Source organism: Nomascus leucogenys, chromosome 11 (assembly GCF_006542625.1).
Source record: "Nomascus leucogenys isolate Asia chromosome 11, Asia_NLE_v1, whole genome shotgun sequence".
In the NCBI taxonomy this organism is placed as follows: Eukaryota; Metazoa; Chordata; class Mammalia; order Primates; family Hylobatidae; genus Nomascus; species Nomascus leucogenys.
Genome location: NC_044391.1, coordinates 37,774,038 through 37,800,035, shown reverse-complemented (window position 1 = coordinate 37,800,035; position 25,998 = coordinate 37,774,038). Strand labels below are relative to the sequence as shown.

The window sequence follows — 25,998 nt, the reverse complement described above, 5'->3', positions numbered from 1 at the left end:
AATTCTGTTTCTGTGGAAGTGTTTTCATTTTGCTTTCATGTGTGAAATACTGGTTTTGCTGGATATGAGGTATTTTTCCTTTTAGTGACTATTACCCCACTGCCGTCTAACTTTTATTGTTTCTGATAAGTCACTTGTTAATACTGATGTTCTCTTGATAATCATTTTTCTCGAGCTGCTTTCAAGATTTTTTTCCTTGACTTTGGTTTTCAGCACTTTTACTATGATGTGTCTAGATGTGGATTTTTTTTCTGATTTTTCTACTTGGAGTTCATTGAGCTTCTTGAAGACTAATTTTTCCTTTATTTTGGGAAGTTACCAGTCATTTCCTTGAATTTTTTTTTCTGCTTCTTTCTCGTCTTCCCTTTTGGTACTCCCAATACAAAATTGTGTATTTAATGGTGTCCTTTATTCTGAGGCTCTGTTCATTTATCTTCATCCTTTTTTCTCTGTTGTTTGGATTGTATTACCTGTATTTATCTAAGTGTAAGTTCACTGATTCCTCTCCAGTTCAAGCCTGTCACTGAGCTCCTTTATAAATGTTCATTATAGTTATACTTTTCAATTCTAGAATTTCTATATTTTTAAACTGGTTAACATTAGTGATATTGTCATACCTTGCCTTACTACTTTAAGTGTAATTTCCTCTAGTTCTTTGAATGTATTTATAATAGCTGATTCTGATTTGAGGTCTTTATCTGCTAAGTTTGATATATGGGCGGGGCCTTCTCATAGGCAGTTCCTCTTGCCTGCCCTTCCCCTCCCAGCCCATCCCTGGAGGATATCACTTTCCTATTTGGATGCATGAGTTGTTTGCTTATTTGTTTATGACTTTGCTGGCCTGCTTTAGTGATGTCTTTTACTTTCACAGGGAAAAGCTTCTGATGTTGCTTTTGCAGAGGGTGGACCTTGAGTATTATGTAGTCATCCTAGAATGATGGTGGTTTCAGTGGGGCTCTCTTTTGACTGTCTCCTTCCTTGACCTCTATTATATTGTCTGCCTTTGATATCTCACCTAGCTGTTAAGCTCCACTCATTGTGTGCTAATTGCTCACCTTTATTTTTGATAATGCCTTGGGCGTATATTCCTTGTAGTCTCAGTTAAATTCTAGCCCCTTTGCAGGGGTAGTTTTTGAGGCCAGTATTTGAGGTTTGTTCCTAATCCCGGGAGAGCTTTTGTTAGCTGTGTTTTCCCCTGGCTTTCACTGGTAAACTGACTGTCCGACAGTTTAGCTTTTTGCACTCATGTATCTCCAACATTCTTTTAATTGCTTACCATGATGATCTCTTTTGAGAGTACACTTAGGTTTGAATTTCCAAATAAAGTGAGTTCCCTTTGGGAGAGCTTCATAGCTCTCTACTCTCATATCCTTTGTCTTCTACTTGTGAAAAATCACCACATCACTGCTTTGAAACTGTGGGTGGGCACAGTGCACGATTTTTTTTTTTTTTTTTTTTTTTTGGAGTAAAATCCCTACTCTGTGATCTACATGAGGGCAGTAGAAGACTCTGGTCTTTTATTTCCCCTGGTATGAAAACTGCCATATGTGTGAGCTGGAAGAAGAGTGATTGGGCCCCAGTATTCTGGGGCATGGGTGGGAACTATGTGAAAGAGGTGAGTCTCAACCTCGTGTCCACGCTTGCATAGATTTTAGCCTCTCTGCCATAGTGCTGAGGGGCATAGGAAATGCTGGCATTCTACCCTTCATACTGGGAACCTGGGATGAGGGGGCCCTATCTTTTTAGCCATACCTACTCTGAGTAGAGCGTCCATTACATTGAGCTGGCTGGAGGATAGAAGAAGAAACGGGTCATGGCTTGAGTACTAGAGTCTGTTCTTACTAAAATTTGGTAGATTTTCTCGAATAAATGTTTCTTCATTTGCTGAATGTCCTTAGGACAATTTTCAGAGGCTTTTAATGGTTCTTAAAATACTTTTCACTAGTTTCAATGAGGAGAGAGTCTGCAGAGCCCCTTGCATTGGCATTTTGGATGTCTCATGTTCTCTTAAGTATTTTTTAACTTCATGCCCTGGTATAGAATTCCAAAAATATATGTAGTTTCAGTGGAATCTTTTTTCTTAAAGCAGCATACATGTTTGTGTGTACATGCATTTCCTTCTTGTCTTATCTTCTAGCCCTACTGATAGGAATTGGGCTTGACCAGTTGACCTACCCTTCACCTACTTGGATACTACTTCCTTTTTGTCACTCTGTGTCCTCATTTTTGCTTTTATGCTTAGGATCCAAATTTCTACTTGAGGCACTGGAAGGGGTGACACAATTTATAAACTGTCTATTTGGCTCATACATTTGCTTTGATTTTCAGCCAATCCCTTGGTTTTTGCAAAACAATGTGTGGACTATCTATCTTGTTCAGATGTCGGTCTCATCAAGAAGACATTTGTTTTATTTGTGCACTAATTTCATATGCTGCAATCATCCCCATGTAGCAATTGTGTGGAAGAAAGGATGTTTTTGAGTAAATATAAGGTTTGGTTAACTGCCCACCATTGAACTTTATTTTAAAGCAGTTTCACTAAGGGAGTTGTTCTGGTAATGACCTTCAAAACTGTCTTACAATGGGACTCCATGAAAGATAAAGGGAAAAATTGTCAGACATGAAATGTCTCTTCTCAAGTTCAGATGCAACTATTATTGAGAGAACTTTCATCATAGCAATTGAAGTCAATGGGTATTGCCTGAGGAAGCATTGCATGGAGACTCTGTTTGAAAGGAACTGTTTTTCCTTGTGAATTAGAGCAAGACACAAATTACAGCAACCCACATTGTTTGGGTTGTTGAGTCTTATCTAGGGGATCTTGGAGAACTTGTTTATTTCCTTAAGTATCTAATATGTAACTCTCCTGAGGGTATGCTAATAAATATTAATTTGCAATCCATATCAATTATTTCATGATAGTCTTTCTCTGCCTCCTTCATCTTCAGGGAATACCCAATTGGATCTTAGCATCTTTTTTTTAGTGTTGACCTCAATGGCCTGTGATCAGAAGGATTTTGAACTTATAATGAAGGAAAATTTCACCTTAATGTATGAAACTGTAATACTACAAAATTGATTTTTTTTACCTGAAATAACCATTTTTGAACCAATCACACTTATTCAGATGTTCTCTTAAGGTAGCTTGTTGAAGGTATGAATAAGATCTATCAAAAGTGAGATACTGAATTCAGAATTTCACTTTAAAATGGCTTGTGGTGAAATATATTCTTTGCCTCTTTGTTCTTTAGGCAGCAGGAGCCATTCGACCTCTTGTATCTACTGTCATCAGTCCATCTGCTGATGGTTGCTTAGACTACTCGCTAGAACGTGCCAGACACAGAGCAAGTGAAATGCCCCAAGCTTTTCTATTTGATGTGATTTATGAAGCATATCAGCAGGTAAGAATTCGGGCTTTTTGAATAAGCTGCTGTTATGTCGGGTTCCCCAAACAACCTCCACATTTGGAGAATTTCCAGAACTCATGGGACTGAGCATATAGTTATACTCAAGGCTAAGACTTATTACAATGAAGTATTAAGGTTATATAGCTGCATCAGCAGAGAGAGAGATGCAGGCAGAATCTTGAGGAATCCATTTGCAGGCTTCTAGATGCTCTCTTCCCTCCATCTCCTGAAGGATCATGCAAAGCACACCTTCTTTCCAGCAATGAAAATTCAGCAAATTGTGTGTGACATTTATGCCCAGGGAGGCCTGTTAGAGATACAATGCCCAGGGTGTTGGATTGGTCTTCTGGATATCCTCTGCTTGGCACATACAGAAATTCCAGATTTCCAGAAGGAAAGTTGGAGTCCAGCATAAATCATATTGTTGATACCAACAGTCTAGGCAGGCACAGTGACTTGCCCTTGTCAGTTAATTCTCAGATGCTGGCTGAGGGCCTGTTTTATAAGCCAGTCTTTTTAAGAACAGCAGTCTCAGATGTACTATGGAAAGTTATCTGTACAGCTCTTTAGTTAAATTTTGTTAATCAAAATTTTAGTTAAAAGTAAGTAACTTAAAAATCAAGTAATTTCATTAATATTACTGGATTGCTTCTGGTTTTCATGTTTTGGAAATACTGCTGTACTTACATAATTTTGCTGTCATTTGTTTGCACATTGAGTAAATAGTTATTGAATATCAGATATTGAGCTTGTCAGAAACTTCCCAATGATGATAAGTTTGAGCAACTAATTTAGTGCTTTAGTCAACTTGCTATAGGAGGTGAGGAAGAATTAGGTAAGGGGATAGAAGAGTGGCCGTAAGGATTAGACGGTAGTATCCCAGAAACTTAGTGTAGAAAGTACTTTCTGATTGAGCTGAATCAGATGCAAGCTGATCCATGGTCATTGTAGAATGTGGCAAAATAAAAGGAGGTGTGCAGTTTTAGGTTATAGGTAACTCTTCCTCTTCAAATGGTACTGGAAGGTCACAGATGTCTAACTGCCATTCTGTTAAATGTTGCCTAGGATTTCTAAAAAGTGAGGACTGAGAACTGTACATAAACATTTGCACTGTGAGATGACCAGTGTTTGATGGGAGTGGTGGATATGAAAATCTTGTTGGAATTGATCTAAGAATAGAAGGGCTGATTTTTCAGGAACTTTTATACCTATTGAGTAGAGAAATGGGAGGAGGTAGGTGAATAGTTACAGATTAAGATTGATTTTTTTTTTCAGATGGATGATAAAACAGCACATTATTATGCTGATGGGGGTAATTCCACAGTGAGACGACAGTGGTAAAGTGAGAGTGGATGGGACCTACTGCATTAGTGGTATTGAAGTTGACCTTGGCTGGGAATATGGATAGTTCATCCATAGGGACAGGAGGAAAGAGTAGGTGAAGAAAGATGCAGATAGACTGGTAGATGTGATGAGAGAACTTGGAATTTGTCCCTTTTGAGGAATGCACGCGGAAAATACGTAATAGTGTTGACCATTTGGGAGCTGAGCAGTGCATTAGGGTTCTCCAGAGGAACGGAACTAATAGGATATATGTATATATGAAAGAGGATTTATTAGGGAAAATTGGCTCACACAGTTATAAGGTGAAGTCCCACGATAGGCTGTCTGCAAGCTGGGGAAGAAAGAAGCTGGTAGTGGTTCAATTCAAGTCCAAAAGCCTCAAAAGTAAAGTTGAGAGTGCAGCCGTCAAAGGCTGAAGAGCCTGTTGTCTGATGTCCAAGGGCAGAAGAAACAGAAGTAAGCATCCAGCACAGGAGAAAGATGATAGCCAGAAGACTCAGCAGGCCAGCTTATCCCACCTTCTTCTGCCTGCTTTGTTCTAGCTGTGCTGGCAACCAATTGAATTGCCCCACCCACATTGAGGGTGGGTTTTCCTCTCCCAGTCCGCCGACTCAAATGTCACTCCCCTCTGGCAACACCCTCACAGACACATCCAGAGACAATAACGGCTATTTAGGCATCCTTTAATCTAATCAAGTTAATACCTAATATTAACCATCACAAGCAGATATCTGGCAATTGCAACCAAGGTGTCATATGAAGTTAGTCAGAAGAAACCCACTGCAAGCTGATCCGTGATCACTGTAGAATGTGGCAATATAAAAGGTGGGCAGTTTTAGGTTATAGATAACTCTTCGTCTTCAAATGGTGCTGGAAGTTCACAGATGTCTAATTGCCATTCTGTATGCTGACTGGCTGGATTGCTTCTTCTCCCTGTTTCTTCTGGCTTATCTCATTTGCCCCCTTATGTATGCTCTAGCCATGCTTACTTTAGTTCTTCAAATACAAGATTCCCACTATCTGGAACTTTGCTTTCTACCTTGCTACTTACTATTTAGTTATCCTGTACTTATCATTTATTCAAGGAATTCTTTTCTGTTTGGCCACACCAGGTTAGGCTGACCCATTCTGTGTTCCTTTACTGCCTGTTTTTCTTCTCTCCCCAGCATGAGACTTTGAATGATTACTTGAAGTCGTTTGTGAAATGTCAAACTCCTCCACTAGGCTGTGAGCCCTGTGAAGGCAGGGATGGTATCTGTCTTGTTCTTAGCAATCTGATATTACTAACACCAAGAATATATTTGTTCAAACAAATGATCATAAAAGGCTATGCATATAAATATATTAAAAATGGTCCACATACTTGCTCTTCCTCTGCCTAGGCCACTCTTTCCAGATTTTAAACTGCTTATTTCTACTTTTTTTTTTTTTTTTTTTTTTTGAGATGGAGTTTTGCTCTTGTTGCCCAGGCTAGACTGCAATGGCACAGTCGGCTCACTGCCACCTCTGCCTCCCGGGTTCAAGCGATTCTCCTGCCTCAGCCTCCCAAATAGCTGGGATTACAGGTGCCCGCCCCAATGCCTGGCTAATTTTTTGTATTTTTAGTAGAGATAGGGTTTCACCATGTTGGCCAGGCTGGTCTCAAACTTCTGACCTCAGGTGATCCACCTGCCTTGGCCTCCCAAACTGTTGGGATTACAGGCATGAGCCACCACACTCGGCCTATTTCCACTCTTTATTGAGGTCTGTAGCAAACATCACCTCCTCAAAGAAGTCTTACCTGATAATCTTATAATCTTAAAGTAGCAGCATCTATCATGTATCCCTTTTTCTGGTATAAGGTTCACTACTCCTGCCCACTTTTGGTTTCCATTTGGTTTGCTTGCAATATATTTTTCCACCTCTTTACCTTAAGTTTATGTGAGAGTCCTTATGTGTTAGTAAGTCTCCTGAAGACAGCAGATACTTGGTTGGTTTTATCCATTCTGCCATTCTGTATCTTTTAATGGAGCATATAGGCCATTTACATTCAATGTTACTACTGAGATGTGAGGTACTGTTCTATTCATCATGTTAGCTCTTACCTAGGTACTTTTTTTTCATTGTGTTATTGTTTTATAGACCCTGTGAGGTTTATGTGGAGGAGGTTCCATTGTGATATATCAAGCTTTTGTTTCAAGATTTAGAACTCATTTTAGCATTTCTTGTAGTGCTGGTTTGGTAGTGGCAAATTTTCTCAGCATTTGTTTGTCTGAAAAAGATTTTATCTCTCCTTCATTTACGAAGCTTAGTTTGGCTGAACAGAAAATTCTTGGCTGACAATTATTTGTTTCAGGAGGCTAAAGATAGGACCCGAATCCCTCTGGCATGTAAGGTTTCTGCTGAGAAATCTGCTGTTAGTCTAATAGGTTTTCCTTTGTAGGTTACCTGATGCTTTTCTCTCATAGCTCTTAACATTTCTTTCATTTATCTTGACCTTAGATAGCCTGATGACTATATGCCTTGGTGATGGTCTTTTTGCAATGAATTTCCCAGGAGTTTTTTGAGCTGCTTGTATTTGGATGTCTAGATCTCTAGCAAGGTCAGGAAGTTTTCCTCAATTATTTCCTCAAATAAGTTTTCCAAACTTTTAGACTTCACTTCTCCCTCAGGCACACCAATTATTCTTAGGTTGTTAATCCTATATTTCTGGGAGACTTTGTTCTTTTTTTAAAAATTTTTTTACTGCATCTGATTGGGTTAATTAAAAAGCTTTGTCTTCAAGCTCTGAAATTCTTTCTTCTACTTGTTCTAGTCTATTGTTGAAACTTTCCACTGCATTTTGTATTTCCCTAGGTGTGTCTTTCATTTTCAGAAGTTCTGATTGTTTTTTCATTACGATATCTGTTTCTCTGGAAATTTTTTCATTTATATCATAGATTTTAAAAAAGTCTTTGTTTTTCACCTTTCTCTGGTATCTCCTTGAATAGCTTAATAATCAACCTTCTGAATTCTTTATCTGGCATTTCAGAGGTTTCATCTTGGTTTGTATCCATTGCCTGGGATCTAGTGTGATCTTTTATAGGTTGTTATAGAACCCTGTTTTGTCATACTGCCAGAATTACTTTTCTGATTCTTTCTTATTTGGGTAGACTATTTCTTCAAATTGTTCTTGAATTTATTTTTTTATTGGACTGTGGGGTTTTTTTTAATTTATTTTTTTCCCCTTTCAAGGATCTGACTTTAATGTTTATTATAGCCTAATTAGATTTTTGGTGCTTTTAGGGGAGAAGATGCTGCATGAGTTCCTGAGTTATAGAGGATCTTTGTGCACTGGCTTTCCCGGATGCTGATTGTAGTAGTTGTGTACTTGGTGTGTGGGCAGGTTGAATGTCTCCTGTGGGGTTGGAATGGCAGGAATCTCTTGATGCTTATCTCATTTTGTTGTGGTATATACTTTAATTTTTCTGTAGTATTTTATTTACTGAGTTGATTCAGGCTTCAGGTCAATAGGGAGGTATCCTTTGGTAGGTACCAGTTGTAGCTAAGGCAAGTGAGTAGATGTAATACTCAATGGTGGGCAGAGGTCCTAGCCTTGATAAAGGTGGCTGGGGGAGCTCTCAATTAGACATGCTGAAGATTTATTAGATGAAGGGTGGGAGCTACCTCAGCTCCCCTGCCAGGCCAGCAGGAAAGCCATCTACCTCATAGCCTCACTCCTGTTCCAGTGTTCTGGCTATTCAGATCGAACAGGCAGCTCTTTTCATCTGTAGGAATGTTGATGTTCCAAGTAGGGAGGAATTGTGACTCTGCCTCTCATGCAAGCCTGAATCCAGGAGTGCCCCTTCTATGGGAGTGCAGTCACCCTGAATTGTTCCAGGAAGGCTGTTGATAGGTGCATCCACACTGCATTCCTGTGGGAGAAGCCTCAGCTGTGTCTGCAGTGTGGTGTATGGGGGTGGGAGGTGGGGGAGGGCAGAAGACAAGGACCCCTTCTCCAAAACCCTTCATGATTACAGAGGCTGCCTGCCTGTTGGTGTAGAGGTGCAGACTTTCCCTACTGCACAGCACTGCAATTATGTCTCTGCTGTAAGAAAGTTCCCACCAGCAGAAAGACCTGGAACTGGAGGCCTGTCGTTTAGATTCTTTTGTCCCACAGGGTGTTTCCTTGATGTAGTGCTCTCTCCCTTTCCCTAGGAATGGGACTTCCTGAGTGCTAGACTGCAGTGATATTGCTCTTCTGGGTCTAGCCACCCAGTGGGGCTACCAGACTCTGGACTGGTGCTGGGGAATGTCTGCAAGGGATCCAATGATGTCTTCAGGTCTCCCAGCAGTAGATTCAGCTCTGATGGAGGTGGCAGGGGACTGACACAGACTCTGAGATTCCTTGGTTGTAGATTGGCTTAGTGTGCTGACTTTCTTGATTGCTGGCTCTACTAGTAGTGAACTTGTCACATGGACAGACTCAGGACCTCTGGTTGGCCAGGGTGTTGCAGACAGGGGTGATAGCTGAGATCGTGCAGCTGTTTTCCCCTACCTGGGTGCGATGTTATTCTGCTGAGGTGCTGTAATGGCCTGTGTTGTTTGGCTTCCAGCTAGGAGGTGGTGCTTGCAAGAGAGCAGCAGCTGTGGTATTAGCAGTAGGATTTGAGCTTGCCCTAAGTTGCCCTGGGGAGGAAGTATTCTGGCTTCTCAGGAGATGAGTGGGGCCGTAAAGTTCCCAAAAGTTTGTCCTTTATGTTAAGCTACCAAGGTGGGTGGAGAAATACCACCAGGTAGGGGCAGGGTTAGGTGGGTCTGAGCTCAGACTCTCCTTGGGTGGAGGCTGCCATGGCCACTGTAGGGAACAGGTGGTTCTCCAGCCACTGTGGTAATGTTTCAGGGAGGAGTATAACTGCCTCTGCTGTGCAGAAGAGTTCACAAAGGGAGTAGGAAGTAGCAGGCAGCAGTAAGCCTCACCCAGCTCCCACGTAATTGGTGAGGCCAGTGTTGCTCCCATAGTGTCCTGCTAACAGCACCATGTTTAGATCTGGGCAACCTGTGCACAGAACTCAAACATGCCCCAGGCCATTAGATTCCCTGCAGAAATAGCAACCATGGCTTTAAGGCCATGTCCCTCCCCATCTGCCCACAAAGCTGGGCACCCAGATCCTGTACTCCTATCTGTGGCACACTTCCAACTTACCCTTGGGTGCTGTTCAAGGGAGTTTATCCCCACTTGAGATTATACCACAGAATTCAGTTGGGAGCTTCTTTCACCCTGTAACCCCTCCCTGAGTTCATTGGCTAACTTCCCTGAGGGCTTCTCTGAAATATAGTCAGGAATGGCTTCCCTTGGCTAGTGCTGGAGACTGGGAATGCCTGCAAGGGACTTCCTGCTGTTGCTTCCGCTTTTATTTTTCACACCACTCCCTAAATCCAGTCCAGCTCTGGGTAGGGTTAAGGGCTTCTCCTGTGGTCTGGATTTTCAGATTCCCCAGTGGGGATGTGTGATTGGAGGCAGGCTTTCCCCCTCTCACATTCTGGACATTTAGAGATTTTCACCTGTCTTCACAGAGTAGGCTGCAACCTGCCACTTCTTTCAAAGGGTCTGTGGATTCTTCTGGTTTTTCCTGTTAAGTTCCTGTTGTGGTTCTTGGGGAAAAAAAAATCACATTGTGAATCTCTACCCATTATTCTGTCCTTCCAAGTGGGCTAGTCATGCTAATACTGCCTGCTATCTGCCATCTTGGGGGCAAAAAAAAGATCATACTTACTTTGTTCTGCTTTAATTTTGCTTATTAGGTATCACTACCTGATATATCTTTTTTGGTGTGTATCTTTCCTACTAAAGCCTCAGTTCTGTGAGGGCAGGTGAAGGAAGAGAAAGACCCTCTCATATTATTTTATGTTGTTTTATACTCAGTACCTGTTTTAAGAAAAAACAACAAGGAAGTAAAACCAAAGACAGGCAGCCTGGCGCCAGGCCCAAAACCAGGCCTGGGCCTGCCTGGCTTAAACCCAGTAATTAAAAATCAATTCATAACTTAGAAACTGATGTTATTCATAGATTCCAGACATTGTATAGGAGAACACTGTGAAACTCCCTGCCCTGTTCTGTCTCTCTCTGACCACCAGTGCATGCAGCCCCTGTCATGTACCCCCGGCTTGCTCAAATCAATCGTGATCCTTTCATGTGAAATCTTTAGTGTTGTGAGCCCTTAAAAGGGACAGAAATTGTGCACTTGGGGAGCTCGGATTTTAAGGCAGTAGCTTGCCGATGCTTCCAGCTGAATAAAGCCCTTCCTTCTACAACTTAGTGTCTGAATGGTTTTGTCTGTGGCTCGTCCTGCTACACTGGGACTTTGTCTTGTTCAATCTCATTTCTAGCACCTAGAAGAGTTTATGGCATGGATTAGGTTCTTAAATATTGCTGATGAATTTCATGTGTATACATATATGTAGACATATTTTATATGTTAACACTAATGCCAGTTATATAAACAGATTTGATGTGAGTTATATATGTGCATATATTAAGTGCATACACATTAATGAAGTCCCCTTAAATCTTTAAGAAATTCATCTGAAAAATTATTTTAAGTATGGGCAAAGATCTGTGTGTAAGGTTGGTGATTTGCAGCACTTTTATAAGTGTGGTCATTTTTACTGAGCCTTTATTTCTAGAGATCAACAAAATTGTGACATTTATTAATAGAAGCTTTAAAGGGTCACTAAAAATTATTTTTGCAGAATTTGAGCATGAAATTGTTCATATTAGAATGTTACTGAGAAACTAATATATAAAGTTGTAATAACAACTATATAAAATCTATATATGCCTGTTTGTAAGTGTAAGTGCACACAGAAAATCAGAAAGGTTGATTGCACTTGTGAACACCAAAATGCTACTAGTGCCAATGTCTGGATTGATAATTTAAAAGTCAAAATCTATTGTATTTTACTTAAGATGTACAAATTCGTGTATGTTTGTTTTCAAAGAATCTTGGGCTTTTCCATGTAACTAGGTATTTGTTCAGTTTTATTTTATTAAGATTGGAGAAGAAAACTATTTCATCCTTGAGAATTTTTAATGACACATTAGGAGTTTGCTAAAGGAAAATATTTCTAAAGAAAATAACAAAAGAATAATACAAATTCAATAGTGGAAACTATGTGATCTCCAGGAACATGAAGAAAAGCCCACGGATTGGTCCAGTGGATTCTTATTGAATCTTCAAATGTGAAATTCTTTTCTGTGCAATTTGAGGAAAAATAATAAATTATTATACAAAGAAGCTTTTTAAAATCCATTTCCTGTGAAAGTTGGTGTTATGCTCACAGATGGTATTCTGAATTTTATTGTTCAGAGACCTGGCCTTGATTCTAACACATGTTTTTGGTACACAGAGAATTTTAGAAGGTAATTTGTTAATTAGATTTGAATGAAAATTCATGAAAGATACAGCAGGATTCAGCCAGTGACAGAATCAGTCTCTGGGGTGTTAATTATATACCTTTTGCTTTGATATCCTAGACTTGACTGTGGAGATATGTAATATTTAAGTGTTAATCTTATAATGGAGATTGAGAAGGTGTATTTTTTAAGTGCCTGTTTAACTTAATTGAAACAACCCCTCCCCGCATTTTTAAAGATTCCTGTCACTTATCTGTGGGTAGCTGAACATAATAGCTATAAAATTAAAGAAATATGACAGGAATTCCCATTCATAGCCTGCCTGTACCCCACATGCGTTAGAATAAATAAGACTTGTATCTTGTACTGTCAACAAGTTTGGGCTTTAAATACTGAGTTAATAGGAACAAGTCAAAAAGATGAAATTTTATGAAGTGTCCTTTCTTTATATTCACCAAGCATTACAACTCTCAGAAGTTTCCTTTCAATTTTTACAGTGTAGTTCCCCATTTCTTCTCCTTTCCTGCCTTCCTCCCTGGCTGTTTTTGCTTAGTTGTTTGGTTGGGCCTGGATTGGATTTGCAGATAAGGAAGAGCCTCAGGGGAAACCTCATGTCACATTGGCTTTTGGGATAGGGGGCACAGTGGGCACAGGGAGCAAGGGGTACAGTAGAAAGAGATAAGAAGGCATAAGTTTTTTTTTTTATTTTGACAAATAGAGATTTGAGGAAAGGGGCAAGGAATGCAAAGATCCTCAGGAGGGTGAGTGAAAGAACATACGAAGAAAAATGATTTATAAAGAGAAATGAGTAGGGATTTAAAGATGAAGCTTTGAGTCAGAAAGAGCTGACTTGTTACTTAGTGAAAGTATTTGCAAACCATTGTTTCTTATACAAGTCAGTTGCAAACCACAGTAGCAAAGTGGCACATCTCAGTTATTAATGAAAACATGATCTATATATTTATGGTATTTCATCAGAGAAAGTAAATTGACAATCTTGGTGATGGATTTGGAAAGTGTTTAACTCTTCAAGGTCATGCGTCTTCCTATTTGTCATATTTCCCTTTTTTTTCTCCCTCTTGCCTTTTCTTTTTTTTTACTTCTATCAATTATTCTACTAGGTAGGTTCATATAGTCATGTCATTTTCTTTGGTTCCATTTTGGAAAAATTATGAAGATCTGTAGAAAAAACGATCCAGTGACTGGGATCTTCTTTGAGTATAATGTTTGTTATCCCCAGAAATTTCATTCTCAACCATTAGCCTAAAAGCATAAATTACTTTTATCTGTTGTTCAGTTCATATGTATGGCAGTTTATAAGTGGTTCTAGTTCTGTAAGTTTCTGTGAGTTTCTATAAGACTAATAAGTATAGTTATATAAGGTTAGCAGTGGTTATAGTTTCAGCCACATCTTCTGTAGCTTTTAATGTTTAATTTTCTAGCTTTTGTCAATCTGATGGTTGTATATTGATTTGTGTTTTAATTAGAACTACATTGCTAGTGAGGATGCAGCTTTGTATGTTTGTTCATGTTTGTGTTACTTATTGCTGTGGTCTGAACGTCTGTGTTTCCCCTAAAATTCCTGTTGAAACCTAACCACCAAGGTGATGGTATTGAGAGGTAGCACCTTTGGGAGGTGATTAGATCATGAGGGCTCTGCCTTTATGAATGAGATTAGTACCCTTAGAAAAGAGGCCTGAGGGAGCTTGTTTGCCCCTTCTACCAAGTGATGATGCAACAAGAAGGTGCTATCTATCAGGAATGGGTCCTCATCAAACACCGGATCTGAAGACTTGATCTTGGATTTCCCAGCCTCTCGAATTGTGAGCAATAAATTCTTTTTATAAACTATGCAGTCTGAGGTATTTTGTTATAACAGTCTAGGTGGAGTAAGGCACTTACTAACATTTCAATATGCTTTAATGTCTTTTGTCCACTGTCTTCTGGGTGTCTTATCTTTTTCTTGTTGATGTGGTAGGGTTTCGTATACATCCTAGATACTATTTTTTTCTTGGTCTTACACATTACAAATATATTTGAATCTGTTTGTCAGTGTTGTCTTTAATAAATTAATATATTACTTTGTGGCCAAATCTTGAGTTGAAGGTTTTGTTTAAGTTCTTGTCTGTATCATGGTTGTATTTTATTCTATTTTCCATTTCACACTTAGGCCTTAAGTTTGTTTGGAGGTCATTTAAAAATATTCTCTGATACAGGGCACCTGCCTTTTTCATCTTTATAAAAGAGATTTTTCAATATCATTTATAAAATCATCCATTTTTTTTTTTTTTTTTTTTTTTTTTTTTTTGAGACGGAGTCTCGCTCTGTCGCCCAGGCTGGAGTGCAGTGGCGCAATCTCGGCTCACTGCAAGCTCCGCCTCCCGGGTTCACGCCATTCTCCTGCCTCAGCCTCTCCGAGTAGCTGGGACTACAGGCGCCCGCCACCACGCCCGGCTAATTTTTTTTTGTATTTTTAGTAGAGACGGGGTTTCACTGTGGTCTCGATCTCCTGACCTCGTGATCCGCCCGCCTCGGCCTCCCAAAGTGCTGGGATTACAAGCGTGAGCCACCGCGCCCGGCCAAAATCATCCATTTTTTACAAAAAAAATTAGCTGGGCGTGGTGGCGGGCACCTGTAGTCCCAGCTACTCAGGAGGCTAAGGCAGGAAAATGGTGTGAACCTGGGAGGCAGAGGTTGCAGTGAGCCAAGATTGTGCCACTGCACTCCAGCCTGGGTGACAGAGTGAGACTCCGTCTCAAAAAAAAAAAAAAAAAAAAAAAAACATCCATTTTTTTGACTAATTTGTGCCTCTATTATGTTGCCAACTTTTTATATATATGTAGATTTATTTCTGGGTTCATTATTCACTGTCTCCTGTGATACCACCACACTGTTTTATTTTCTGTTAATTACTTTCAAGATTATCGTTTCAGCACAGGTTCCCTAGCAAATAGAGCCTTAGGCAAGCCTTAAATACTGATGTAAGATGATGATTACAAATCTGGCCATTATTTCACAAACACAGCTGGTCACTTCATCACATGGGGACATATACAGACAGGCTTATCCAAAACTGTTGTATTTTTACCTCCAATGTACTGTTCTAAGACTCAGAGTTCAACTGGCATCTCCCTCTGTGTTAGCATTTCTCCCAGAGGCAGTGAGCTCCTAGCTTCTTCAGTCACAGGGAGAAGCCAGATCCTATGACCTGTATCATGGTTCTCTGTCTCCAGAGGAAGCTATAGGTAGAAATCAGAGACTCTGGCTGCTGTCCTCAGTTAAAGGACCATGAGGGCCCACAAGCAGTTAGTCACTCTGGTGGAGGGGGCCTAGGAGGCAGATGAGACCAAGGGAATCTGAGGCAGGGAACAAGATGTGATCTGATACACTTGGTATTGACCTTTATAACTTTTCTATAAATTTGAAATCTTAAGTTTCCTCCAGTTGGAAGATTTTATTGGAATTCTTTAATATTATAAATTGATCTAGGTGTGTCTCTCACAGTCTGGGAGACACGTCAATGACAGGTTGTTGTTCAACATTTGTTATGTGGGCTGGCTGATGGTTAATAAAAATCAAGCCATGACAAAAATTACTCCCTGATTTGCTTGATGGGCAGATTTTAATTTACCAAAATTTTCAGGAAATAAGCAATCTTGAAACCCAAGAGAATTCATGCTTTAAATCTGGATGTTTTGTGGTGCTTAGGCCACACTGTGCATTGATTATATGGCAGATAATGTTGAGCATTAGTTCATCATTGAACATTACCTATCACATCTGCATCATGCCAATTTCACTGAGCAACCTGCAAGTCTGCTGCTTCTATACAATGTTTTACACACTGAAAACATTAGTTGAAATAAAGACAAGTATGCAACGCACTGCTGTGGGATTTCCTTCTCAATCGGGACTCATAGAAAATGGAATTGAGAGTTCTCAGATGCCTCCATTCCTTATCTGTCTGGCACAAAAGGCATCATACACATACCAACTTACAGTGCAACCTTGGGGTTTGGATGCTAGAATGTTTTGACTTTTAAGAATTCATTCATCAATTGATCAAACTTATTTTGGATTTGAAATTATTTTTCAAGATGTTTGTCTTTTGTGTCCAGTGCTTTTAGGATGGACACTATTATTATGACCTTTTGGGCATAAATACCCGAGGTTCAGATGCTCACATTTTATGCCTTAATGTAAAAAGACACAACTTTAACTTTCAGGCATGTAAATGTAAAGGCTGTATTCCAATAATTATTTCCTGCCCTCAGTACATTTTATAACTGAAAAAGATCTAGGGATTAAGTTGATGTTTTTAAATTTTCTTATTTATGAAGATAGTATAATTCATTCAGATCTCTTACATTCTTTGAAGGATTTTTTACTTTATATTAGTAATTTCTTAGATTAGTTTTTATCTGTTCTAATATGTTATTTTCTATCACGTTTTCTAACTGACATTTGCTCTTACAGTATTTTTCTGTCAGGTATTTTGAAATTATAGCAGGCAAATTTATTGAACTCTGGTGTTGTTTCTATTTGAATTCTAAGTTTTCTACTCCCATGATTGTATTGTCTGCAATAATGACAAATTTGTATTTTTTTTCCCAGTGGTCCTTATTTATTTATCTTTGTTGCTTTGGTCAGGACCTCCAGTATCATGTTGCAGTAATGGGGTATGTTTTTCTAGATTCCATCACTAAAGAGACTGTTTCATTTCTTAAGTATAATGTTTGATGCAGGTTTTTTTTTGATAAAGACTTTATCAAATTTAATCTACCTTTAATTTTCACTTTTCTAAAAAGGCTTATTTCTCTAAAAAAATCAAACAGATATTGTGCTTTTTGAAATCTCATTCTTTTCCTACATGTAGCTATCATGTTACTTCTTTCTTTTTGTCTAACGTGAATTAGTTTGAAATCAGTAAGTCTATAATGCTATCTTTGTGATTCTGGGTTGAATACTGCTAGCTGCAATGTTTCAGACTATTGGATTTAGCTACCTGATATTTTATTTGGGATATTTTCCCTCTGTGTAAGTGAAATTCTTCTTTTCATAATTTGCTGTCCTTAACTTGCAGTTCAAGACTGTGTCAAACTTACAAAATGAGTTGGGTCATTTTTTGTTTGCTCTTTTTGGGAAAAACTTTTTTTTTTTTTTTTTTTTTTTTTTGAGTAGAGATGGGGTTTCACCGTGTTAGCCAGGATGGTCTCGATCTCCTGACCTCGTGATCCGCCCGCCTCGGCCTCCCAAAGTGCTGGGATTACAGACTTGAGCCACCGCGCCTGGCTGGGAAAAACTTTTAAGATATAGTCATATCTCATTATTGAAATTCCAATAGAGCTCCTCATTAAGACTTTCTAAACTTGGAGCTTCTTTAGGGGTTGGTAGGGCAGGGCAGAGGAGCAGCCTTTTGATGGTAGTTGATAATTAACATTTCAATTTCCATAATGGTTATTGAATATCTAGGCTTTCTTTTTTCCTGCGTATTTTGACCCTTTGTATATTTTTCTAGAAACTTCTGTTCTTTTATATTCTCAAGTTTATGGGCATAGTATTATGTTTTAATCAAGAGATATCTGTAGGGGACGGGGAAGGGAAGATGAAGCTGGTGTTGGAGGAAGAGAAATGATTATCAAAAGCAGAAAAACTGAGACAAACCTCTGACAAGCCTTATCAAGCCAAAAAAAGGAAAAGTAAAATAAATATATCTCGAGTTAAATGCACAGATCATTCTTTAAATCTTTCTTAGATTTTAGTAAGTATATTCTAAGATGCTAATTTCTTAATACAATCAGAATTTCTCTAACATGACAAATTGAGATAGTGTTTCATTATCTTGTATCCTGTATTTAATAACTTTTTCTCATACCTCAGGTGTCCAGGCAAATAATTCTCTCCTTTGTTTTATAAAGTTAAATATACATATTTTCAAAGCATGGATAATTTCTTATCTGACACACTGCTATGGTTTGTATGTGTCCCTCCAAAATTCACATGTTGAACTTAAATCCCAATGTGATGACATTAGGAGTAGGACTCTTTTAGAGGTGATTAGGCTACAAGGGTTCTGTCTTCAATGAGATTAATGTCCCAGGCATCAGAGCTGTCCGGCCCTTCTACCTCTTCTGCTATGTGAGGACACTGTGTGTGTTCCTTTTTGCCCTTCCACCTTTTCTGCCGTGGGAAGACACCATGAGAAGATGCTTTCCCCAGACATCAAATCTGCTGACACAGTGATCTTGGACTTTCCAGCCTCCACGCTGTGAGAATAAGTTTCTATTGTTGATAAACTACCCGGTCTGTGGTATTTTGTTATAGTGATCTGAATAGACTGAGACATGCACTCTTTTAAAAAGTTACTTTGTAGGCCGAGGGCGGTGGCTCACACCTGTAATCCCAGCACTTTGGGAGGCCGAGGCGGGTGGATCACGAGGTCAGGAGATTGAGACCCTCCTGGCGAACACGGTGAAACCCCGTCTCTACTAAAAATACAAAAAATTAGCTGGGCGTGGTGGCAGGTGCCTGTAGTCCCAACTACTCTGGAGGCTGAGGCAGAAGAATGGCGTGAACCTGGGAAGCGGAGTTTGCAGTCAGCCGAGATCGCGCCACTGCGCCTGGGCGACAGAGCGAGACTCCGTCTAAAGAAAAAAAAGTTACTTTGTAAACTTGTGATGAAATATATAAGCGTGTGGTTCAGTGGCATTAAGTACATTCACACCTTTGTGCAACCATCATCTTCAGAATTTATCTTTCAAAACTGAAACTTTGTGCTTATTAAATGGTAACTCCTCTTCCCCTCCCTCCCAGCTCCTGGCAATCCCCATTTTACTTTGAGTTTGACTATTCTAGGTAACTCATGTAATCATTGTATGTGACTGCTTATTTCACTTAGCATCATGTCTTTAAGGTTCATCTATGTTGGAACATGTGTCGGATTTCCATTTTTGGGCTGGCTGAGTAACATTCCATTGTATGTACATACCACATTTTGTTTATCCACTCATCTGTTAATGGACACTTGGGTTACTTCTACCTCTTGGCTATGGTGGATAATGCTGCTAATGCACATGGGTATATAAATCTGTTGGAGTCTCAGCTTTCAATTCTTTTAAGTATATGCCTAGAAGTGGAAATACTGGAAAGTATGACAATCCTACTTTGAATTGTTTGAGGATTTGCCATACTTTTTCCATAGTGGCTGTACCATTTTTATTTCTATCAGTAGTTTGCACGGGTTTCCAATCAGTTTCTACACATCCTTGTCAACAGTTACTTAAAAAAAAAAAACAAAAACAAAGTAATTGTCCTAATGGGGATGAAATGGTATCTGATTGTGGTTTTGATTTGCATTTCTCTAATGATTAGTGATGTTGAACATCTTTTTATCTACTAATTGGCCATTTTTATATATCTTCTTGGGAGAAACGTCTATTCAATTCCTTTGCCCTTTTAAAATTGGGTGGTTATTTTTTGTTGAGTTTAGGAGTTCTTTATGTATTCTAGGTATTAACCCTTTTCAGGTATGATTTATAAATATTTTCTTCTATTCCAGAGATTGCTTTTTTTACTGATACATCTTTTGATGCACAGAATTCTTAAATTTAGATATGGTCCAATTTATTTTCTTTTGTTGCCTATGCTTTTGGTGTTATATCCAAGAAATCACTGCCAGGGTTAGTCATGAAGATTTTGCCCCTATGTTGTCTTCTAAGATTTCTATAATTCTTGCTTTAACTTATATTTAGGTCTTTGGTCCAGTTTGAGTTAACTTTTGTATATGTCACAATGTAAGAGTTCAAATTCATTCATGTGCATATTGATATTCAGTTTTCCCAGCATCATTTTTTGAAGAGTGTTTCTTGTCCATTAAATGGTCTTGGCACCCTTGTCAAAATTATTTGAACATATATGTGGGGGTTTATTTCTGTACTCTGTTGGTCTATAGGTCTGTCTTTATACTACTACTACTACTACTACTACACTGTTTTGATTAGTGTGATTTTATAGTGACATTTGAAATGAGGAAGTATAAGACCTCCAACTTTGTACTTTTTCAAGATTGCTTTGGTTATTTGGAGTGATAAAGCATTGCTTAATGTAATTGACTCTAATCATATTTTCATTCCTCCTTTTGTCTTATTATCTAGAGTAGTGTCCCAAATCTAATGGATGTTTAATGAATGTTACTAAGAGAATTGATGACTTTTTAATAGCATAAAATACAGCATGCTTTTAAAACAATTTCTTTTCCTCATGTACTACAGAATAGAAAACTGAACTTATTTTAGAATCCTTAGAGATCAATACTACTTTCTAAAAAATACTTTTATCCTAGTTCACACTTGTTCCATAGGAATCATGTCTTAACAAGACATGAACATCTGTCTTTAGGCTAGACAATTTCTAAAAATGCAGTGTGGATGAAGTCCAATTGTAAACGTCTACAAGAACAACAGAAGACAAAAAATAAAATGGAGGACATAGAAGCAGAGGCTAGAGTGGGGACACCAACAGTAATAGAGTTGTTGCTTCCTTCCTGTGGCTTGTCCTGAGTTCATGGTGTTGTATTGGAAAAGTAGGATTCTGGGGTAAAAAGGCTTTAGTCTGAGAGATTACTGGAAATCTCAAAGGCACAAAATGACTGTTTGTGCCTTTCTAGTAAGAAAGTTAAAAGTGGAGAATAAAATACTAGAGAAGAGGCATATAACACTTATTCTCTCATAAACAGTAGGTAAAAGGTCCTATTGGCACTGTCAAAGGATTTTTGTTTTATCTTCTAAAATCCTGTTTTTTTGTTACAGATTTTGGCAAGGGAGGCTCCCTCTCCTGAGTAAATAAAAATTAACTGAGAGGCATATCTTCTCTTAATCTTTAAGAATCTGCATCTTAAATTAGGTTGTCACTTCCGGAGGATGGTCAGGAGGGGACAAAAGTTAGAAGGAAGTTGAGAAGTGACACAGATAGACACTAAAGAATTAGATATAACAGACAGTTAAAACTGCTGGCTTTGTACATAGCAAGAACTATGCACACCAGTATCCAGGCAATGCTCTGACATTCTTCCAACGATGACAACTGTTGACTACCAAGCAATTCAATGACGACAGTACTTGTGATCATGCTGTGAATTACATGTGTACTAGTAATGATGCCATTATTTAGGGGGCAGAAATGAAGTTTAAAATGAAAAACTTCCATTAGCTGGGTGTGGTGGTGCTCCCAGCTACTCAAGAGGGAGGCTGAGGCGGAGGATCACCTTGAGCCCAGGAGTTCTAGGTTACGGTGAGCTATGATTGCACCACTGCACTCCAGCTTGGGTGACAGAGCGAGACTCTGTCTCAAAAAAACACAACCAAAAACACAACATCAAGATTATTGACTACTAATATTAAAGCAAGCATTTTCATGAACTACTTTTGTAGAAATTAGTCAGGTCTGAAATACTTTTCTGGCATTCATACACTACAAAATTACATGCCCTTCAACAAGAACTTAGACATTATGGATTTAACAAATAAAAATCTATTTTTTTCTTTACATTATTTTGAAGTTGTCATTTTACTGACATTCTTTGTGGGCATTAATACCTTGAAAAAACTTGATGTTTCAGATTGGGAGCTAAAGATGTAGTTTTGCATTATATGGACAACTTAGAAGAGTCATTTTGAATGCTTTTGACGTTAATCAATTTCTTCATTTTTTTTTTTTTTTTTTTTTTTTTTTTTTTTTTTTTGAGACGGAGTCTCGCTCTGTCGCCCAGGCTAGAGTGCAGTGGTGCAATCTCGGCTCACTGCAAGCTCCGCCTCCCGGGTTCACGCCATTCTCCTGCCTCAGCCTCTCCGAGTAGCTGGGACTACAGGCGCCTGCCACCACGCCCGGCTAATTTTTTTGTATTTTCAGTACAGACGGGGTTTCACTGTGGTCTCGATCTCCTGACCTCGTGATCCGCCCGCCTCGGCCTCCCAAAATGCTGGGATTACAAGCGTGAGCCACTGCGCCTGGCCCAATTTCTTCATTTTTTAGAAGTAGTAGAAAGCAGTTTTTTCAGAATATTTTGGACAAGTGGAATTTATACTATTGAATGCCAAGACACCTGTACATTTGCCTCAAGTAGGTACTCTGAAACATGAAATAGCGGGAGTTTTCTGCTTATAGTACTCTTCAGATTCTGTGTCAGTCATTACTCAAGGTTTTTGATTCCTAGTAATGACAGAATAGCATGCCCAACCCTCTGGATACAAATCGTAAACTGTGATATATATTTTATGGGTGGGGTGAATGGGGGTGGCAGGATAGGTTTGACCTATTTGCATAAAGGCGGTGAAGAGTGAAAACAGGCAAAAATCAGAAGGGATTTAGCCCGTGAAAGGTAATTGTACTTGGTAAGAGCTACCTTTATATGTTGTTCCACTTAATCGCTTCCCAGCTCCAAATCCACCTGTCATTGCCTGCTGGACCCTATAAACATCTCCCTTGCTTAAGACCTCTTTTAAGCTTCATCACTGGAGGGTGCCAAAGGGATGCTGTGGGAGGAGGGGGCTTCTCTTCCTGATTCTGGCATGTTTCCATCCCTGCTGGCTCCAGAGCTGCCATGGCCGTGTGTGTGGCACTTGGTGGTGTTTACTCTCTAGCAGGTTTTCTCTGCCATTCTAGCCTGCTGTTCTCTGCCTGCCAGCTTCTGCCTGTGTACACCCTCGTGTAGATTTTCCTGCTTGCCAGTCCTGGCCTATGGCTCTGTGCCTGCCAGCCTCATTTTGCTGGTACCCCAGCAGTAGACTTCCAGTTTGTCAGGCCAGTCTGTCATTCTGTGTTCAGCCTCAGGCTCCTTGGCCATCCATTCGGGGGCTCCTAGGTTGCCAGGCATTTGCGGTTTCTGACACAGCCTTGGCCTGCTGACCACGCACCAACTCTGGCCTACCTCAAGCCATGAAACTTCCCTGTCGTCTGGTGGGCTGCAGCTCAGACATGGAGAAGGTATGCTCCTTCATTGGGTACTCCCCCTCAGACTTTGGGTATCTCTGAGTTCTGTCTTATTCCTTCTTAGTAATAAAACTACCATAGTTAACACTTTACATGAAATCTTTCCTGTTGAGATTATTGTGGCATTTATGACTCTTGACTGAATGCTGAATGATAGCTTTTCTCCTGAAGTCATTTCCCAGTTCCTGTAGTGACAAGGCAGACAGCTGCTATCTTTTTGTCCTGTGAAGTAGGAGCTTGCAGCTGCCAAGGTACCTGGGAATTGAGGGGGATATCCTAGAATAGTGGAGCCACAGAGGAGGGAGGCTGCACACATCCATAAAATTCCCTAAAGCTGAGCGGAGGTGGTGGCTCATGCCTGTAATACAAGCACTTTGGGAGGCCAAGAAGGGCAGATCACTTGAGTTCAGGAGTTCGAGACCAGATTGGCCAACATGGTAAAATCCTGTATCTACTAAAACTACAAAAATCAGCCAGGCATTGTGGTATACACCTGTAATTCCAGCTACTTGGGAGGCTGAGGCATGAGAATCTCCTAAACCCGAGAGTTGGCAGTTGCAGTGAGTGGAGATTGTGCCTCTGCACTCCAGCCTGGGTGGTAGAGCGAGACTCTGTCTCAAAAATAAATAAATAAATAAATAAATAAATAAATAAATAAATATCCCCTAAAGGCTTTGCTGACTCCTGAACTGTATACACAGGAGGTGATATCCTAAGGGACCCATGGGAAAGTATCCACCTCCCATAGGAAGGTAGAAAGAGAAAAACAGATACTTCAGCAGTTGCTGAGGTGGAGGAGAAACAGTTTGGAGTTCAAATCCTGCTATATTAGTGGGAGTTTGATAAACATCTTTGGCTTTTCGTTGATATCCCAGAGAACCACATTTTATGAGTGAAGACCACTTCTCAGGACACACTCAACATCCTTCAGAGAAAGTTAACAGAATCTCTAAATGTAAAACATCATTTATAGTGCTCAGTATGTAGTTAAAACTTATTAAATATTGTGACTCGTGTTAAGAAAATAGGTCAATAGAAAAGGACCCAGATGTTGGAAATGGCAGAGTAGTTTAAAATAACTATGATGAATCTACAGGAAAAGGTTGATATAATGTATGAGAAATGAGGAAATTTAAGACAGATGTGGAAAGGGTAAAAAATGGCAATCCCAGAACTGAAAAATATCCTGAATGTGAAATGTAGTGGATCTATTGGCTGTGATTAACAGCAGGTTGAAAAATGAATTGGGGAACTTTATGCAGGGTTCAAAGAGAACAAAGTAGAAGCTGCCTGTCTCCTTATAGCCTGAGCCAGACCTCAGACAGCATCACTGCTATTGTACCACATAGAGCAGAGCAGTCAGAGGCCAGCCTGTGTTTAAAAAGAGGAAAACCAGATACTCCCCCACCTCCAAAAGCATTTGTGGCTATCTTTAATCCACCACAATCATTATAAGAGCAGGAAATGTGGAATCAGACAGCTTTGAGTTTATTTATTGTTGTTGATGTGCTATATTTCTGAGTTGTGGTATTTTACTCAAGAAAGAAGGTAGTACCTTCCTTGCTGGGTTGTTGAGAAGGAAGTATGTAGAAATAGAAAAATTAACACAACTTACATGTTAATAATTTTATTGTTTGGCTTACCTTGTTCAGTGCCTAGTATTTATATGTAGATACTTTCAGATAAGTTTATAAACATAAATTTTTTCCTTTCATGATTTTGGGATAAATTTGAAAGCAATCTAGAATTTTTCTCTGTAAATTTTTTTTTTTCCAGTTCCACTTATGCTTTGTTACTTAGCTTAGCTAGGGCATGTAAGTTGTCAAACCAGTAAGAAGGTATTGTCACCACTATCACTGATCAAATCATCTGATCTTTTACAATTACTTAGAGTAGTGAAGAGCTTGCAGTGATATGGGGTAATCAGTGAACACAGATCTTTATGCTGTAATAATGAATGAGAACCATCAGCAGATGCCTACTCAAGTCACTGTGCTGGTGGGCGGCCGCTTTGCTGGGTTAACCTGCCCTGCCACCCTGCTATCTCAACACCCAAACCTCTCTACTTCAAGCCTGTTCTATCAGTCAGTGGTGGTAGATGCCAGAAGAAATGAGGATGTTGGGAGTCCAAGATGACTACCTTTTGTTTCTAGCTAAGTGGTCTTAAGCACTAATCGTCACAGACTTTAATTCCTTTGGGACTACTTCCACACCTGTAACTGAGGAGTTTGGACTAAAACGCTTTCTAACTCTGACTTTGAGAAACAAGTAAAGGGCTGGGAAAAGTAATGATTATCCAAAAAGCATCGAGTAGAGACTGAAAAGACATCCAATGGTCATTTGGTTACATGAGCACAATAGGCATGAGATATGAACAACCAGAACAGACTGTACTGATGGAACGATGCAGTTAAAGTACATGATGAGTTGTAGTGGTGAAGACATTTGCCAGGTCAATTACTGTAAAGATGTCTTAAATTGTGTTGGAGAAGAAACAGTTGCTTTTATTTTTTATTTTTTTTTTTATTTTTTATTTTTTTAACAGTTGCTTTTAAAGAGATATTATTGATTTATGGCAAGGGAAAGGGAAACTAGTTCATTGAGTACCCACTCAGTAGAAGCCGTAATGATTGGTAAGTGATATTCCCATTTTTAATTAAGTCAAGGTAGTTACATGAGGTTAATATATATTAAATGGCAAAAACAAGATAAGTTAGTCTGATTACAATACCTGTTACGTTTCTTGAAGCTGATTCTTATGACATTGACATGCTTTATTTTGATACATTTTGATACTTGCCTATAAAAGATACAATTACTCATGTAAATATCTTTTTGATTAGGTTTGGTAACCTAATATGAAAAGGTTAAAGAATATTTTCTTGC

General features: G+C 39.2%; 1 protein-coding gene across 1 annotated transcript in view; it reads left to right on the top strand.

Moving 5' to 3' along the window:
• CRPPA (CDP-L-ribitol pyrophosphorylase A) overlaps positions 1-25,998 on the top strand; it is a 324,334-nt gene that overhangs the window by 35,315 nt on the left and 263,021 nt on the right. The window contains exon 4 of the mRNA XM_030823123.1: positions 3,252-3,401. Coding sequence (XP_030678983.1) covers positions 3,252-3,401 — 150 coding nt within the window. The remainder of the gene's footprint in view (positions 1-3,251; positions 3,402-25,998) is intronic.